Source organism: Megalopta genalis, chromosome 2 (assembly GCF_051020955.1).
Source record: "Megalopta genalis isolate 19385.01 chromosome 2, iyMegGena1_principal, whole genome shotgun sequence".
Lineage (NCBI taxonomy): Eukaryota > Metazoa > Arthropoda > Insecta > Hymenoptera > Halictidae > Megalopta > Megalopta genalis.
The window spans coordinates 9,116,364-9,135,433 of NC_135014.1; the positions used below are offsets into that span (position 1 = coordinate 9,116,364).

General features: G+C 53.8%; 1 protein-coding gene across 3 annotated transcripts in view; it reads right to left on the minus strand.

The window, feature by feature from the left end:
* The window catches only part of dac (dachshund family transcription factor), a 190,420-nt gene that overhangs the window by 65,555 nt on the left and 105,795 nt on the right, over positions 1–19,070 (minus strand). For all 3 annotated transcript variants that reach the window (XM_076518233.1, XM_033481194.2, XM_033481193.2), the window contains exon 5: positions 1,250–1,326. In XM_076518233.1, the coding sequence (XP_076374348.1) occupies positions 1,250–1,326 (77 nt within the window). The remainder of the gene's footprint in view (positions 1–1,249; positions 1,327–19,070) is intronic.

Consider the following 19,070-nt stretch of genomic DNA (forward strand, 5'->3'; position numbering starts at 1 on the left):
GTATTCTTTAAAATGTCTGGCCTTACGTTGAGTCGTACTACTTTTTCCGAAATTATCGGGGAAATTTCGAATTTTGTATCAGGAGCACATGATATGCGAGGAGGTATTCCAAACTCTATGCCTGGCCCGACTCTGACTTGTACTACTTTTTTCGAGAATTTTCGGGAAAATTTCGGATTTTGTATCAGGAGCACATGATATGCGAGGAGGTATTCCCAACTCTATGCCTGGCCTGACGTTGACTTGTACTATTTGAGAGAAAATTTTTCGAAAATATCTGACGAAATTTCGGATTTTGTATCAGGAGAACACGATGTGCGAGGAGGTATTCTAAACTTATCGTTTGGATGGTTTGGATATGGTTGGGTTATTAAACGAACGAGAAATTTGTTTAAAAATTTTTTATTTTTAACAACTTGTATCAAGATACAACAGGATTAACGCTATGATCCGTGCGAGGAGGTGTCCGAAATCGTCGAAAAACGTTGATGCAGTTGAAGCGAATACCTAGAAAAAATGAATTATTAGTTGTGGAACTGATACCTAAAATTCGATAATGGAAATGAATTTAAATAGGACTACCTACCTGTTGCGAATGTTATTACTTACCTTCGGAAATTACAAGAGTGTTTGATAGTTACCTTTAAGGTATTCGGGGATCTCAGGAGCGTCTCGGAGGTGTTTGGGAGGCTCGACGATCTTCGAGTAGTCTCCGAGAAGTCTCGGAGACCACTGACAGATGTCCGAAGAATTTACAGAGAGGTAGGAAGACTGTTTGAAAGGTGCTCAGGTGTTCCGGTGGGAGCTCTAAAGAACATGTGGCAGCACTCCGAAGTCCTGGACGTTCCTCCGAAGTCTCGAAGAACCTCGGTGGATCAAACGCGTCGATCAGGTTTGCGACGATTCGACGTTGTCGATCGAAATCGCGGCGGCCGATAAAAAACGCATCGACAACTGTCCGACGCGTTTTATCTTGCGATCGAGCAACGACGCGAAGCGTAAGCCGAGCGGCTCCGACGTACGATCGAGGAACGAGAGAAAAATCTCTTTTCCCCGGCAGCGATTCGTCGGCGAGCCGCGCGAACGCGACGACCTCGAGTCACGAATATTCGAACGCGCGGTGTGCGTCGGTCGAGACGTATCCTCCCGCGTAATGGTACTCGGTTTCCCCGGGATGCCGGCGTTATTCGCGGTATTATCGGCCGATTACTGTAATTACGGTAAACGAGCGTACGCGTATTTATCTTACCATTGTGCGAGCTCAGATCCCTGGGTTTCTGGTCCAACGCGAGGGCCCTCTCGGCGTCTCCTCTCTCCTCGCGGAGCCTGCAACCAGAGAACCACACACGGCCCAGCGTTAGTGCATCGATTCCGGCGGATTTTCAATCGGCCGAGCGCGGAGGTGGAGACTCGGCTCGGCCGAGCAAACAGCATTAATTAGATAATTATTCTAGCCGTCGGCCGCGTAGGAAGATAAGTGCCGGTTTCTCGCGCGGCGTCGACCGATCGTTTCGCGACGACTCCTTTTCCTGCGTCGTTTCGCGCGTACTCGAACCGATCGCTGTTACGATCCCCGCTTTCTCTCCGTTTATATTTCTCGGCGGGCCACCACAGCCGGAGAAATAAATCGAAAGGCCAGAGGTCGGAACGGTTCCGCTCTCGGCTCTCGGCTCTCGTTAGGATCCTAACGACGTTCGAACGCGATTTCAATGTTCGCCGGCCTTTAAATGGCGAGAAACGAGGTGACGCGAGTCCTCTCGCTGCCCGTTACCCGGTGTCCCTCTCGCTCTCGGTCTCCTTCTCTCCGCCTACGCCTCTTTTATTTTCTTTCGGTTTCCTCGAATGTTCGGCTTTACGAGGGCCAGGCTCGTTAAGGTACACCAGCGAGGCTTTATGCTCCTGCACCGCGAAACTTTTAATCTCGCTCCTGCTATATTGTTCGACCCGAAGCGACGAGGCCCTTTGCTCGGTAGCTCCGCCGGGATCGTTAACATCGGCGCGAGAAAGACCGGCCAGATGGCTCCGAACGACCCATTTTACATTTCCCGTCTCGCGAACGTCGAAAACCCCCGCGGCGGAAGATTCGCGTTTGCGATGGAATCGAGGAAAACGAAAGGAACGAATACCGGAAAGGAAGAGGTTCCAGAAGAATCGCCGATGGGGAGGGGAAAGAAAACATCGGCGAGTTGGTTCGAGAAAATTCGAAGCGCCGTATTATAAATTCTGATTCGCGGAAAGAGAAACGCGAGGGCGAAGAAAGTAATATCGGGAAGAACACGGTCCGTTAACGACAGTGGGAGAAAAGATTTATTATTCCGCGAGAGCAAGGCGAAGCAACGTCGAGAGACCACCCACCTTTCGTTCGAGAGCGACAAGTTCGAAAGAGGGGTAGAAGGAAGAATCCGAGGAGCCATTAAGGTTGCTCGCGTACTTACGAATTTATTCCGCGAGATCTACCGTTGGAGGAAGCGGACGAGGAGACGAACGTTTCGCGGCCGATTAGGCTCTTGGTTCGTTTCCTCGTCCCGCAAATTATTCTCCCGGGTATACTTTTTCCGGCAGGGAGAGAGAGGACGAGGGCCCGCCGTTCGCGCCTCGAATCGAACCGCGGACCATTAAGTAAGAAGTTAATATCATTAAACATAATATTGGGCGCATCTGGGTGCCGCAGAGCACTTACCGAGCGCCCGACCCGGCCCGTCTCTCTCCCCCGACTCCGACTTCGACTCCGACTCCGACTCCGACTATCCTCGAACGAGCAACGCGGCCACCCCCGCGCAAGCCTCGCGAGCTCGACGAGCCACCCCCGACATCCCCGTCCCCCGAACCTTAATTTTTTAATGAGAAAATGCTTTCAAAGAGCCGGGAGAGAAATACCGTGGCGCGGCCGCCGACGAGTCACCGCTCCTTCGTATCTCCGTCCTTGTCTTTCTTCGCGTCCGCTCGGTTTTCGCACGGCTCTCTACGCGTTAGAAATTTCTTGTTAACTCGCCGAAGAAAGGCGTTCCACACATTGCAACGAATTCGATTCGAGCACGCGACCGAGTCGACTGGAATGCAGACGCGAAGCAAAGGATTAGACGTCGAATAGAACGGAATACGATTGCAGAAGCGCGCGTAGTCGCGACGACAGCGATTTCGGATTTTCGGACAGCGCAGTCTTTCCATTGGAAAGAAAAGAAGCTCGAATGCGAGCGACGGTTGCAGCGAGAGGAGGAACGAGAAGAGGAGACGTTCCGGCTGCGAGTGGGTCAGAGAACGTTCCCATGGAGTCCTGAAGGAGGTCGGGAACGACCGTTTAACGACAGCGAGCGACTGGGACAAGACTTGGCCGGCGAGCGCGGCGGCCGGGAACGAATGAACCGAGCGAAGGCTTCGACGTCGTAACGACTTAATTTTCGGGGATAATTAAATTTTAATTGGTAATACGAGTCGATTAAGAAGGCCGATGGGTATCTCGGTCCGCCTCCGTGCGGGCCTCGAAGCTTTCTCGCTGGACCGACGAATTCGAGGGAACAAGGATATGCGAGGAGATTCCGGCAAGGCTGCCGTGAACAAAAGCGAGACGGAGAGAGGCGCAAAGCGAGAGAGCGAGAGAGAAAAACCGAGAGAGAGGGAGAGACTGAGAGAGAGAGAGAGAGGGAGAGACTGGGAGAGAGAGGGAGAGACTGAGAGAGTGCGAGAGAGAGAGAGAGAGAGAGACGGAGAGACCGAGAGAGAGAGAGACGGAGAGACCGAGAGAGAGAGAGACGGAGAGACCGAGAGAGAGAGGGAGAGACCGAGAGAGCGAGAAGGAGAGACCGAGAGTGCTAGAGAGAAAGAGTGAGAGAGAGAGAGACCTAGAGAGCGAGAGGGAGAGACCGAGAGAGAGAGCGAGAGGGAGAGACCGAGAGAGTGCGAGAGAGAGAGACCATGACAGTGCGAGAGAGAGAGAGGGAGAGACCATGACAGTGCGAGAGAGAGAGAGAGGGTGAGACCATGACAGTGCGAGAGAGAGAGACAGGGAGAGACCGAGAAAGTGCTAGAGAGTAAGAGCGAGAGAGAGAGAGAGAGAGGGGGAGGGACCGAGAGAGCGAAGGGGAGAGACAGGGAGAGACCGAGAGAGCGAGAAGGAGAGAGCGAGAAGGAGAGAGCGAGAAGGAGAGAGCGAGAAGGAGAGAGCGAGAAGGAGAGACTGTGACAGCGCGAGAGAGAGGGAGAGAAAGAGAGAGAGCGAGAGGGAGAGACCGTAACACTGCTAGAGAGAAAGAGAGAGAGAGAGAGATGGAGAGACCGAGAGAGTGTTAGAGAGAAAGAGCGAGGGAGAGAGAGACAGGGAGAGACCGAGAGAGCGAGGGGGAGAGACCGAGAGAGTGCGAGAGGGAGAGAGACAGGGAGAGACCGAGAGAGCGAGAGGGAGAGGGAAAGGGAGAGACTGTGACAGCGCGAGAGAGGAAGAGACTGTGACAGCGAGAGAGAGAGAGAGAGAGAGAGAGAGTGAGAAAGAGAGGAAGAGAGAGGGAGAGACCGAGAGAGTGTGATAGAGAGAGGAGACAGGGCGAGACCGAGAGAGCGAGGGGTAGAGAGCGAGAGGGAGAGACCGAGGGACCGAGAGAGTCCTAGAGAGAAAGAACGAGAGAGAGAGAGAGGGGGGGAGACCGAGAGAAAGAGAGAGAGAGGGGGAGAGACCGAGAGAGAGAGAGAGAGAGAGAGGGGGAGAGACCGAGAGAGCGCGACGGACTGAGGCGGAGAGCGAGAGTAAGAGAGAGAAAGAGAGAGGGAGGGTCGATTCGCTTAGACGTCGCCGTAGCCGTAGCCGTAGTCGGCAACCAGGCGGGGTTATTAAATTTGTAATTAGTCGAATATTACGGCGATCGCGATCGCGTTCCACGTTCCGCGTTCCTCGTCTACGTCTTGACAGTTCCGGGCGGAACGTTTGCGTGGCGCGTTTACGCGCGCCCCCGCGCGTTTACCGGCGCGTTTGCCCGGCCTCCTCGCGTGAGTAGACACCTAGTCGCGCGTTGCACACCCTTTGCGCCGCGTTAATATATCATGAGATTTCATTACGCGTACCTACGGGTTCGGTTTCCAGCGCGCGGAAACGCTCGCCGCTAGTCGCGAATAATTAGCGCGCGCCGCCTCCGCGAGCCCGGCCCGAGGCCGCAGCCTCGCGAGAAGCTAGCGTCTCGAAAACTCTGCGTCGACCGTCGTCGCCGATTCCGATCGCTGAAGCACCGAGGATCGCGTCGAGAAGAATCGGCCGACTGGCGTCGGAACGATCGCGAACGGAGCGTTTTGAGATCGGATTCGCAGCGAATCGCGATCGAAAAGGGAAAGAGGGGGCCGGGGTCGAACGCGCGTCGGTCGATCTCCGTCGTCGATCGAACGGTATCGATCCCGGGTCCCGTCAATTACCGCGCGGCGGTACGCGCAGGAAACTAATAAGCCTCGGAACGGCGCCCTTCTCCAGATCTTTGGCTTTAATTTTGATTCGGTAATGACGAGCTCCGCGGGGATCCCGAGCGGAAAGCGTCCGGGAACGACCTAGCCGCGCAGCGGGAGTTCATTAACAGAGGCGTATTCCGGACTGCTCGAAGAAACGCGATTTCGGCCGGCGCGTAACGCGAGCATCGACTCTCGGCCCGCGATCATCCTCGATAACGATCCCGCTATGCAACGCGTTCTTCGTCCGCCCATCCCATCTCTCTCTCTCTCTCTCTCTCTCTCTCTCTCTCTCTCTTTATTCGTTGCTTCCTCGTGAAATCGTATTTTTCATTAACGCGCGTCAGTTTTTTCTTTTGTGCGGTGGGAACACAGGGGACACGCGAGGGTGCCCGTGTCGTTTTATTTGGAAAAAAACGAGTCAAAAGGATCGCGGGACGCGTGACTCGCGTTCCGATAATGACGGGGAACAGTTGTAATTTCCAGGCGGACAAAGAGCCGGCCAAATTGGCGAAAGTATGCCGCCACCGCCGCCGCTTTTTCGATAAACGAGCCCGGAGACCGACCTCGAATATTTCCCTCGTTCCACGGAGCAAGAGGGGCGGAGGGATATGGCGAGGCAGAGAGAGAGAGAGAGAGAAAGAGAAAGAGAGAGAGAGAGAGAGGGACTGGCAAAGTTTCCGCAAGCTCCCGGGCCGACACGTTTACGAATCGAACGCGACGATTGACCGACCCCTACGCGCGACCTCGCTCTTGTAATTTTAATTACGCGGGCTGGAATCCGAGGCGCGATTGCGTTACACTTTTGCCAGACCGAGAGAAAAGGGAGTCGCCTGTCGCGAAAACGAGTCCGCTCCCCCGGAATATCCGAGTCGAAATAATAAACGAGTCGGTTTTGCCACGAAGGGGGTGCCCCCGGTAACGGGATCCAAAGTGCGCGCGATCCTGAAAACGCGACCCTCGAGCGACTGTGACATCCGACGCGAAAGGGGTGCTTCTTCTCCCGTGACTCGTTCCTTCCGATATTCCTTATTTCCGACGACTTTACGCGCTGATTATTACGAGCTGGGCGACTCGACGGAGATCGGGTTACCTCGGAAACGAACGCGAAAGCCTTTGGTCGAACGTCTTTGTTATCGCAACGACTGCCGGGTTCCGAATGCGAAATATTCGAGGAACAGGAGGCTCGGTCGATTATCGGTGAACCCGCCGAAAGAGAAAGAAAAAGACGATAAAAGCACGCGACTGGTGCGCGTTGTCTCGCCAAAGCGAGACGATGAAATGTGTTTAGACCTTTTTGTTCTTCGGCTTCGATCTCGAATAACCTAACGCTGTTACGCGTTCGCCGCGGTAACTGTGCGCGAGCGTGTGTGCTTTAGAACGCGCAGGCATCCGTGACAGTTTTTGCGAGCATCCAGGTGAACACCGATCGTGAATTCTAAGAGTCGAACGAAAGGCTGAATAGAGGCGAAGCACCGCGAAACAACGGTCTAGACTCGTTAGCCTCCGCTATTGTCCAGTTTGGGACCAGTTTCTTGCGGAACGAAAGAAAAAGAGAACGAAAGGAAGAAAGAAAGAAAGAGGAGTTCGTTCCTCGAGGAAACTAAGCAGGGTGCGTCACCGAGGCCCTTTGTTTCTCGGGCATCGACAGCCAGCCGGCCGGCTAGCGGGGCTAATTCGAACAAACGAGAGTCGAGGAAAATATGAGTAACATCGTTCACGACGAAGACGTCGATGGGGGAGCAGAAATTGGTTTTCGGAATCGGAATCGGAATCGGGAAGGTGGTCGAGAGCCGGGACGAGCGTCGAGGGGGGCCGACGGAATCGAATTACGCGACGGATTCCGTCGCGCGTCGACCGAACCGGACAGCACCGGACCCCCGATGGAAGCAGCTTCTCGATTTCTGCCGGATACTCGGTAGAATATTATCCGACGCATCGGCGGACGGACAGCATTTATCAAGCGCGACTGCCCGAAAAGGGGGGCGATTCGATTCGATTCGATCGTTGGACGCCTGGGATTCTTGCGAGGCCGTCGATCGCGTCGATCCTACCGAATAAGATGTCCGAGGCGTCGATTCGCGCGCGCCCCCGAAAACTCGACACCCTCGGCTGCAGCGATCGCGGAAAACGACGGGAGACAATTCGAAAAATTAGCAACGGCTAACAATCGATTACAATTAAAGAACACCGATAAATCGGTACGCGACGAGGTAAGTATATCGCGGAAAGAACGTCGGGTTCTATTAAAAATGCGAGCGAACGAGCGCGGTGACACCGTTTCTCTCGGCGAATTTCCGCGTCGCTATCAACAGGTTATAACGCGGCGGCGTTCAAAAATGTCGAGCACCCTTCGCCGTTCAGATTTTTCGCATCAGACACTTTTTAATCGCAATTAAAACACTGTTGCCGCGAAATAATATTTTCGAGAGCGAGACGCGTTTATTTGCGAAGGGAACAACGCTTTTGGTTCTTTCGCAATCGCGACGCGCGATTTCGAAATTTTCGAGCGCGGTGCCAGCGCCGCGGCACACCGGTGTTCCGTACAACCCCCTCCGACAAAAGCGACTCTTTTCCATGGAATAATTTTACCTCGCTTTTTCGCGGTCGAAATAAATGCGCGCGTCCTCGAACGCGTATAATAGTTTAACAACGCGCCGGTGGAACGAAACTCGCGAAGGCCCGATATTTCGAGAGATAGAAGCGTCGCTCCGATTCGAAAATAGATTCGCGATACTGTCAAAGGGTTGAATCGATTTTGCATCGAACTTCCTTTCGTCGAATTTCATTGCCGCGATCCGACTCTGCCTCGCAAGACGTTTCATAATTGTCGGCGAACGAAAACGAAGAAGAACGCTTCGCACAATTTTTTTTCCGTCCGAACACGGCTCGCCCGCCGAAAATGATCCGACGATCCTTCGCGCCACGGTTGTCCTTCACCCATTGTTTCGCCCGTGCCCTGCCCGCGTACGCTGCGGTGGTCGGACCCGACTACCTGAGCGAGCGTAAAGAAGGAGAACTCGAGCATCCGGGCTTATCACTGCTCCAATTGGAATTCGCCGAGTCTCGCGACGTTTCGCAGCCTGCCGGTTCCAACGACGACGCGGCAAATTGAATTTGCCGCGTTTAACCCTTTCGCTACTACGGGTGACTATAGTCACCCGCCACTAAACGACGCCCGCATACGATGGGTGACTATAGTCACCGGCCACAAGATGCCACCTATACACGACGGGTGACTATAGTCACCGATCACAACAATGGAGCCAAAAGTTAAAACAAGGGCTATCGCCTCGCTTTCCTCTGTTCGCAGACGCTATCATCTACCAAAAACTACGATCAATTATAATAAATCTGGTCATATTAATCCAACGTTTTTGAAGCAAAAGACTTGGCCCCGAATGCTGAAGACTGCGCGCGCTTAATGTTCCTGCTTTCGGCAGGGTGCTCCGTTCTACACGAGGGACTCCGCGGCGAGGCCCGCCGTAGCGAAAGGGTTAAGTTCGAAATCTTCCGCGAACGTCGTCCGGATATCCAAGGAGTTAGCTTTCCGGCGGAAAAAATCACGGACCGGATTAATAATCGTAAAACGAAGCTGCGCACAGCTCGGAATGCGGATCGTAAAGAGGCGAACGCGAGACGTGTTTTTCCGGCGGAAAGGATTACCGTGGAATAACAGGGTCGAAATCCCGAGGCAGGACTCTCTGTTCCCCGGAACTCGTTAAAGACCGGCTCCCATACTTATGCAGATTTGATACGGCGCTTAAAGAGCGGACGGGTCGCGGGAGTTGTCGCCGCGCGACAAGGGAGCTCGCCAGCGGCGTTAATTGCGACGTTTACGCGGGGCTTGATTGTCGCCGGGGGTAAGATCGTTCGGCGACTACTTACGACAACGATATACGGGACACGGGACACGGGAAACGGGAAACGGGAGTGACAGCATCCAGGACAAAGCCCGCCCCCTCGCGAAAATCGACCGACCCCCTTCTGTCCGCGTTTCGAATTACCCTGCCCCTCTCGTCGCCTCTCGCCTCCTCCAAAGGAGACGATTTCTTCGGTCCCGCGCTTTATATTCTCTCTCTCTCTCCATCTTGACTAATAGATCTCGACGGCAGTCGCGACGCGAGCCAGCGCTGCCGACTTCGCATCGGTCCATGGACAACGCCCCCGCAAGGACCGGTGATAAATGAGGAGCGGGCCGCGCCGGCGACGATTGAGATTAATTTCTCGTTGTTCGTCTCGCAGGGCGTAAATGCGCTCGCGGTCGAGTTCATCGGGAGGAACTGGTCCGAGTGGCTCGATTCCGGGGCAGGGGTTGGACCCACCCCTCGAGAATCTTCCTAGGAAATCGGGGAAATCCGGGAAATCGCGATTAATTGTCGCGGCTGTATGTACGCGAGAGATTGCGAATTTAATCGTCGCGAGGCGAGGAAAAAGCGAAGAGCGACGGCCACGGTGAAAGTTTCCCCGCGATTCGCGAACGATCGAATCGATTGCAATTTCTAGGCCCGGTATACTCGTTTCTGGCGGTCTGGAGGATCGATAATCGCGAGAGGAGACGCGTAGAAGGCGAATACGCTCGGCTCGACGAAAGGTCTCCCAAGGTTCCCTCCTGTCTGTTCCTCGGAACGGGCGAACCAGCTAATTATGTATCCCCTGCGGGACCCCCGCAGACAGGAAATGAGACTACCCGAGTTTCTATTCGTTCCATGTACACGCGTAAATACATGTACACGCAGCCAGGCAAGGCAGGCGGATGGAAGGAGAGCGAGAGAAGAAGAGAGAGAGAGAGAGATTCGCGTCTTAGAAAGGAAGGGCGCGACAGAAGCGGAACCGCGAGCGCTTAAAACGCTCCGCTTGGAAATACAGTCGGATTAAGCCGGCCCAGGGATATCAGATACGACGACCGGGTGATAACCTCCGACTTTATATCCGCGCAGGACAGCGGTTTAATTAGACGACGCCTGAGATTCCGCCTAGAAACGTTGATCGAGCTAAATTGTTTTCTCGACGCCGGGTATCTCGCCCGGGGCAACCTTTGTCGCTCTCCTCTCTCTCTCTTTCTCTTTCTCCCTTTCTCTCTTTCTCTCTCTCCCTACAGTTTGTAGATTCCGCTTCCGAATGGCTTCTGCAGGGAAGACAATGCCGATCGACTAGCCCGATAACCAACCGTTTAGACCAACGACTCCTCGGCTCGATCTTTCAGCTGCGAGAGCGCGAGCTTGACTGACTGCGACCTCCCTTCGCCGATTCTACGCTGTTTACCGAACCGTGAATGGAAATCGATGCGTCGTTCGACGACGTGGTTGTGAAATAAAATTGAAGAATAAATACTTCTTTCTAAAACGTATTCGTCTAGTATATTTTTATTTGATCCTATATTCATTTGATATATTTAATCTGGGGCCGAGTCGAACGCGAAATCGAGTAGAAAGAAAAATGTAGTATCCACCGACAAGAGCAACAATCCGAAGCTATCGTTCGCGACGAGTGTTTGTTTGTTTAGACAGGTCTCGGCGGTTTTTATTCGCTTCCTCCGCGTCTCGAACCCTTCCCCGGCTGAATACACAAAACCGCGTGGCAACATGTGGGCAGCGTTCGGAGATAAAAACCGGAGCAGCGTAATCAAAGCGTGATTTACGGAATCGTGGAAGCAGCAGGGAAAAATCTGTTGATTTTTGTCTCGGGGCCGAGCGGAACGGCGGCACGCGTTGCCGGATCATTTATTCGGCGAGATAGGCGTCGCAGGATCTGCTTCCCGGACGATACGTCATCGCCAGGGGTCGGAGAGTCGACGTTTCGCACCCCCTCGCGCCCGTCGCCACGTTTCGCCTCGCCTCGCCTCGACGAGAAAGCCCCGAAAGCATTTTTCAATTCCGCGAAACTTTACGATAGATATCTTCCCCACGAGAGAAGCGACTACTCCCGCTCGCCAGAAACATTTGTACATAAATCTGAAAATTATGAGCCCCCGCCGCGTGTCTCCCACCCTCGCAACCCCCGTGGCTGGACGGCCATATGCCTGCCAACGCGTAACGGAGAGATAACGCCGAGAGCAACCCCTCGCGAAGGCAACCGCAACCGCACGGCTGCGTATGCGCGTCGAACTGCAGTCTTGGAACGTGCCCCGACCTTCTCTCTTCTCTCTCCTCTCCTTCCATTTCAACCCTCCGCGCGAACACGCGCCATCCCATACGATGGAATAGAATAGAATAGAATATCGGTAGAATCGACTGGGATCGCTGGCAGAAAAGCATTCGCGTATAAATCAAGATTCTTGGAAAATAAAAATCACTTTCGCGACGCGATCGAGGTCGATTAAGGGGTCATCGATGGCTGCTCGGGGACCTTTCCCGAATGTTCAACCCCGAGAGGCACAGAGGGTGTAGAGACCGCGACGAGGCTTATCGCGGCTTCGAATGGACCGATTCGGACGGGGGATTCGCTCTCTCGCCTGTTTTTACCCCGATTCTGCCTCGCTTTTTTACGGTCCTCGCCCCTCTCGCTTGACAACTCCGGCGATCTTATGGTCCTGCGTCGAATGCCTTCAACTTTTGTCCGATAGCAACGAAAATTTCACCGACCGAAAAGAGAACGACGAAGAAAAAATTTTGCGAAGCGAGATCAGAAGCGAGTTCGGATCGAACGCGTAGCGGAATCGACGAGAAATATCGACGGACGAATGTAAGATCGTAATTGCTTCGAAGAAAATTTAATCTACCCTTATACGGCGAACAGAATGTAAGTACAACATTTAAATAACGTTCGCGTAATACGAAAATAATCTGAACGACGGAACGTTTCTTCTGCTTCCACGTTTGAATCGGCACCGAAAGGATTTAAAATGGGAACGAAGAGGAACGCCGAAGAACGATGCGAGAACAACGGAGAAAAATGTAAATGGCAACGGAGAAGGACGCGGATATCCACGCGTTGAACTCTCGATCGCCGGACGAGTTCAAGGACGAAGATTTCAACGAGGTTCAGCGCCGATAATCTGCCGATTCGGCCACCCCCGTTCCGGCGAACGCGTCGATGCTCAGCCGCCAGGCAATACGCAAATAAACTCGCCGATCCCCCGTTCGCGTTCGTCTACCCTCGACCTATCGGCCCCTCGACTCTGCGATTTCTGCGCGGTCCGAGAGCCAGCCTCGGGAGCAGATCGAAGGAAAATATGCCGAACCTGAAGAATAAAGAACGATCGAGGGCAGTGGAGAGAAGGGACCGTGAGGGACGCGAGGGGCGGACAAATCGGTCCGCGAGAAAATCGCGCAGGAAAAATAGCGAACGGTATCTAGAACCGCGCTCCCCCGCCCTCCAGGACCGAGACTAGGCTTTCGCAGCCCCCAAGTATTTTTCCATTTCCCCCGCTCTCAGGTTCTCGAAACTTTATTCTAATTAACCCTCTGTCTTGCACCGTGTGCGTAGGTGTAAAACAATTCTTGCTTGTACAGTCGAGAAATAAATTATGTAGCAAGGGGTTGGTTCTGTTTTCGCGGGCCCCAGGCAATTTTGCGTTACCCTCCCCCTTCGAAGAAATGTTCCGAGCTGCAGACAAATGTTCCGAGCTGCGAATAAACGTTGCGCTCTCCAAATAGATGTTCGGTGAACAATTTTATTCGCGATTTCGCGAGTTCGAGGTGAAAACGTGAACTACGATCGTTTTTCTTATTCGTCGAATTATTTTATCCCGTGCACCGTACCTACCGGATAAGACGGCCCTGTCCCCGTCCCCGGATTTCGCCGGGGGTGCGTATGGGTGACGCGTGTGCGAAAATACAGGCGTAAAAGCCCGCTTATCGGGTTTGCGCAAGAATAGGATTCGACGACGCTTCCGAAAGCCATAACCGAAACGGTAACTGCCACCCTCTGACTGATCGAACTTATTCTTTTCCTCCTTTCTCGAGCGTTTGCCGCGCGTCGCGCGCTCGTCGATAATGCTACCCGGGCGGCGGCGGAACCGGGGACAACCGCGCACACTATTTTTCTGGAAAATTGAATAGACAAAATCGAATATTTGCCTACTCAGCCACCGCGCGAGGCACCCAGCCCTCGCAACCTCGATATCTCGCCGCGGCAGCTCGCTCTTTGTCGAGGAAATACGCTCGCGTCTCGGGCTGAAATTGCCGGATTAGAATATTGTACAATAGAATGTTTATGTAGCATCGAACGCTGAGAAACGTTTTTGGACGAGCGAAGAAGTATCGGCGCGAGCAAGCTCGATTTTATTTTCGAAAGATAGCCATAAGTGTCCGCTGCAGAAAGAAAAGAATAAATTTCGACGTTGGAGCCTCGCTCGTTACGGTTCCCCAGTCGACGCGAACATCCGTCCCGCGAATAAAAAGATGCGCGAAGGCGAAATCCTCGAAGAATTCAAGGACTCGGAATGCAATGCGCGCGCCGTGTCGACGCGACGCGAGTTCGAAGGAGACAGAAGCGCGTACGTGACGTGTCACGGCGAGAGAACCCTAACAGTCGACGCGCTCGTTGTCGAAAAACAATTACGACGGTCGTCGCGGGCAAAAAATAAAGGGTGTCGCGCTTAATTACGCGCGCGCGGTGGTTTTTCGGCGGAGGGGATGGTTTAAGCGTTCGCGGGCCGGCATCGCAGCGTTCACCTTCGCGTTTTCTCATCAAGCTCCGCTTAATTTCTAACCCTCTCCGGCCCCTTTTCGGAGAGGAAGGGTTCAGGGCGAGGAACGCCGACGAGAGAGTATATTAAGCGACACTCGGAATTACAAATAACAAATTGCAATTTGATTCCCCGCACGGCCGCCACTCGTACGGATGGGGCCGAGGGCGCAATTTATCATTACCGCCGACAATTTCGGGTGACGGGCTTCCGATTCGCGATTCCGCTCGGGGGGACCAATTCTACGCTAGAACGAAGACGCGCGGAAACCCCCGAGCCACGGAAAATCGAAGCGAATCACGGCGAATCGTCGCAAATTGGCCAGCCACCGGCCGATCGTATTATTTCACCGGTCCGTCCACGCGATCGACCTGTCGCGAACCCTCTGTACCGATCGCTGATTTTTCGCATAATTTTAATCATTTTAATAGATTTTACGAGCCGAGAACAACGCGCGAATTACGCGTACGCGTTCTGGAAGAGTCGAAATCTCGTCCGGATCGAAGAAATTCTTAGATCCCGGCTGACGGCGGACCGACCGAGGATTCCTCGGGGAGAGAACGGTCAGAGGGAGAGAGATTTCTTTGTCGAATCGGCTGGGAATTGGTCGGAATCGCATCGAACGTACGGCGGAGCAGAAAAATTGGATCACCGAATCGAATATGGTATGGGTGGTCGTGACCGAATGCTCGTATCATTCGCGATCTGAAATAAACGCGGCCGAGTAGAGCGGAAGGGAGAGCGAGAGAGCGAGAGAGAGAGAGAGAGAGAGAGAGAGAGCGAGAGAGAGGCTGTGAAAGGGCGCGGAGGATAGGCGCGGAGAAAAGAGGGCTGGGCTAGGGTTGACGGGGGCGAGCGGAGCGGTTTATATGGCTAAAGGCGCATCCCCCGAGCCGTATCGATCGTTGACTTTAAAATTCAAAGAGACCGACAATAGCTTCCCTTTCCGCCGAGCCTCTGTACTACAATATCATATTCCGTTCCTTTCGTTTCATTGTCTGGTAAAGCCTGCGCTAATAATAAAAGATTGCTACCCTGGAAGCTATGCCTAGAGAAGGAGAGATCCCGGGCCGCTGTTCTCTCGCGAGGGAGACAACGGGGCGAGTCGAGCAACGAGGAAAAGACGAACGGACGAACGTCGGAGCGAAACGGAGAAAATAGGGGGTTTGGGTAGAACCTGGCAGAGAACGGGAGAGAAAGAGAGAGAGAGAGGGAGCGAGAGAGAGATACGAAGGTACAACGGTAAGAGCGCCGGGGGTTTGACTCGGAGGAGTCTTCCCAACTTCGGTGCTACATCATCCAGATAGCCGGCCATAATGCTTCCCGGTGAAAAGTTCGTCGAATTCTGCCGCGAATTTAATATTCCAACCACGGCCGCCCTTTGTGCTCTTTTGTTGCGCCGATTCCGCGCGTTGTCGCTGCCGCGCCGCGCCGCAGCAACCCCGTTAACGCGTTCGCGTTCGCGTTTCCGCCCCCCCGAGAGCCCCCGATCGAACCGCTATGATTCTGTTTCGGAAAACAATCGAGGCGCCCAATTTTTTCCAATTTCGCGACACATCGACGAACGATTGATTTAAGAGAGATCGCAACGAAACTTTCAAGGTTCGCGATCGCAACGAAACTTTCAAGGTTCGCGATCGCGAGCACCGGTGGCGGCGGATTAAGATTTCCCGACGTCCCTCGAAGAGCGAGGAAGACGCGGAGAGAAAATTGTTCGGAGACGGACCGCGTTCGAATTACACACGTAACAGGAACCGAGAGAAAGATATTTGCCGAGGGTGGACGGGCGACCGGGATGGGGACGGGGACGAGCCGAAGCGTGGGCTCGCGAGCGCGCCGAATCAAAGGGGACGCAACAATGGACGATCATATTAAATCATAAATGTAAACGAAGATGGCAACCGGGGGTTGGGCGAAAGCGCAGTCCGATAATGAAAGTTCCCGGATCCTGCAGCGGAGCCACAAAGGCACGCGAGCAATAACCGGTGGGCTCTTACGCCTACGATTTATCGGCCGAATCTTTTTCCCGGCCATCCGCGCGACACTTTTTTCAGGAAAACGCTCCTTCTTCGCGGACGTCTTGGCATTTATTCCGAGAATCGCCGGTTCTTTGTTATCGATGCACAATGGATTTTGATGCACGCTTCTTTGGCCGGAAATTTAATTCGATCGCGGTCTACGATCGACCGATTTCGATTTAACCGACGCTAGTTTTTAGGGGATGTTTCGGATGTCGGTTCGAAGCGATCCGCGACAGCTCCGTCCTTTGGACGCGCGACAGCGGCAGAGGCACGCGTGCAACGCGATCTCGCGTCGCGTCGCGGCGCACCTGAGCCGAGATTAAACGTTTCGAGGGATACGAAATGAAATATTTAGCGATCCACGGGGTTCAAACGGACCCCGCGCCCGAACCGGAACCCTTTGTCGGCGTCCCGTCGGCGACCCGTCGCCGTCGAATCGGGCTGGAATGTCGTGCAACCCCTTGTCACAGAAGCTCGCCGCGCGTTTCCTCTTTGCCGTCCTCGCGACGACGATCCAGGAATCGAGATTTTTTTCGCCGCGTATCGGCGGTCCTCGATGAAACGGTAATTGGCCCGGGGGGAAAAGCGAAAAGAAACTCCCCCGTCGACGGGGGAGGAGATGGAAAGCAAGAGAAGAAAAAAAGAAAGGAAAGCACGAGTCACCGGGAGGGTTCGCGGATTAAGTCGTGTGAAAATTTGCACGATGGGCGGCGGTGGCGCGCGCGGTTAGATCGATCGGGCGAGTGTTTCAGCCGGGGAAGCAACGGGTGGAGCAGCCTGAATGGACCGGATTGAAACGTCGACGGGGTGAATGGCGGTTTGAAAGAAATACATTAGCGCAATGTGAAGGGTTACTTGAAAATAAACTGGAATAACCGAGCGCGGCCGCTTATCCCGGACGCGGACGCGGACGGTGCTCGATCATTCCTTCGATGCGGCGTCGTTGCGCCCCGGTGCCCTCGACTTTCCCCCTCGACTTTTCTCTCGACTTTCCCCCAGAGCCCCGCGATCCTCCGCGAATCGTTCGAAATCTTGTTCCACGCTTCGAAGTTCAATTTAACCGTGTCCAATTACGAAAGAGTCGAAGAAAGCGATGCGCGAAACAAAGTAAATGCTATTAGAACTTGCAAGATACGAAACGGTTAAACTAATATCTCCTGAAATCCAACGAAGCGTCACCGAAGAGGCTCGCGATAACGGAACGACGATTTCGAAGTTTCGACAGGGAGCCGAATGGCCGGAGCGGTGACCGGCAGAAAATCGCGACACGGAGGAGAAGGCGAGTGGCGTGGCAACGGTCAAGCAGGTGCATTATTCCAGCGAAATGGTTTACGAGAGTTTTATTGTCGGCCCCCGGTGTTCAGCGGTCGTATTTAAGGTTTTATCCGGACGCCGGACGCCGGACGCCGCGAGCCGGACGCCGCGCGCCGCGGAAGGGTTAGGATTTTATTTTTCGAGCGCGTAAAAGGGCTGCGCGCGCGAGGGGCCCCGGGTTCGGGTCGTTTCATAAAAGTCGTCTGGCACCATTCGTTCGCGTAGATTATTGCCGGGCAGCGCGAGCCGGCACCGATGCGGCGCGACGTATCATTTTATTTATTATTTCACCCCGAGACGCGTCCACGCTGTTCGACAAAGGATTAAGGCGGACTCGCATAAAGAACCGGCGCATAAAGGCCTCGTTCCGCGTCGCCTTCTGCGAAACCGCGGCTTTATTCGTCCACCTCTCCCGAAACAAGATGCTTCGATGCTTCGACGTTTCCACGCTCCTACGCGCGCCTTAATTAACGCTCGGCCGATTCGCCGTCGCCTATCTCAACGTTTCGTTTTCAATCTGCCGAGAATATTCTCGAGACATCCCGAGAATACAGGAGATCTAATTTAAAGCTAAAGCTAAAAAATATTGCAGAAGATGGAAATGAATTTTTGCGGGTGCTCCGGGCACGGGGATACGAGCTTACGGCAGCTCGTCGCCGAGCGAGATTGCGCGCCGATGGATCAGGAATCGCGTCGGGAGAAGAAGAAAAGAGCCGGATGGGAAAGGACGGAGATACGCGTGGGGGTAGCAGCTGCGACATCGCGAAATTACGAGGTGGCGGTGGTAGTCGGTCCTCGGAGGAAGCGTTGACAAATGACGGAGGCAACTTTTATTATTTTAGATGTCGAGCCATCAGGAGCCGCGCCGGTTACGACTCCGCGAACCGCGTCGTCGTCGTCCTCGTCCTCGTCCTCGGGATGTGTTTTACATACATTTCGAGGCCCGAGGAACCGCTGCTGCCGCGGCACACACCCCTTGACAAATGGCCCCGGGGTTTTATTAGAGCAACTTTTTAAGCTACTCCCCCGGGCGAAGACGCGCGGCTTACAAGAAATAAAGATAAACCCTGCGCAACCTCGCCGCGGAGCCCCCCTTATCGCCCCGCCGCGTCGCTATCGCCGAGCCAGCTCGATCGGTTGTTCGTTTATTCCTCCGGCCTCTTTGTCGCGCCGCGCGAGCTTCGATATTTAATGGTTTCGCTGTCGCATTAGCCTGCGGACTCCGGTCTCTTTGTACAACATTCCGATCTTTATATTAGGACCGCGGGGAAGTCTTATCGCCCGTTGCAAGGATTAAACGGAAATTTTATTTCGGTAAATCAAGCTTTACGGAGAGAGAAAGCGCGAGCAACGTTGCCCGATACTCGCGGCAACGTTAATCCGCCGTGTTAACGCGTTTAAAACGATTTTACGGTGATTTACCGGTGCGAAAAATGGAAACACTTTGCAATTCGCAAAGTTCTCGACTCGCCGAAGAGAGAGATTGAGAATCGTTTTTTCCGGTTACGTATTTGATTTCGCTGCGAGCGTCGAACGCGAGACGCGTTTTCACCCTTGTTTCCGAGAAACGGAGGTCCGACGGAAATCTATTTTGCCATTTAACGAACCGAGTAAACAGCAATTCGACGCCGATGAAAATCCTGTTATCGAAAAGTAAATCCAGACACGAACCGAACGAACAA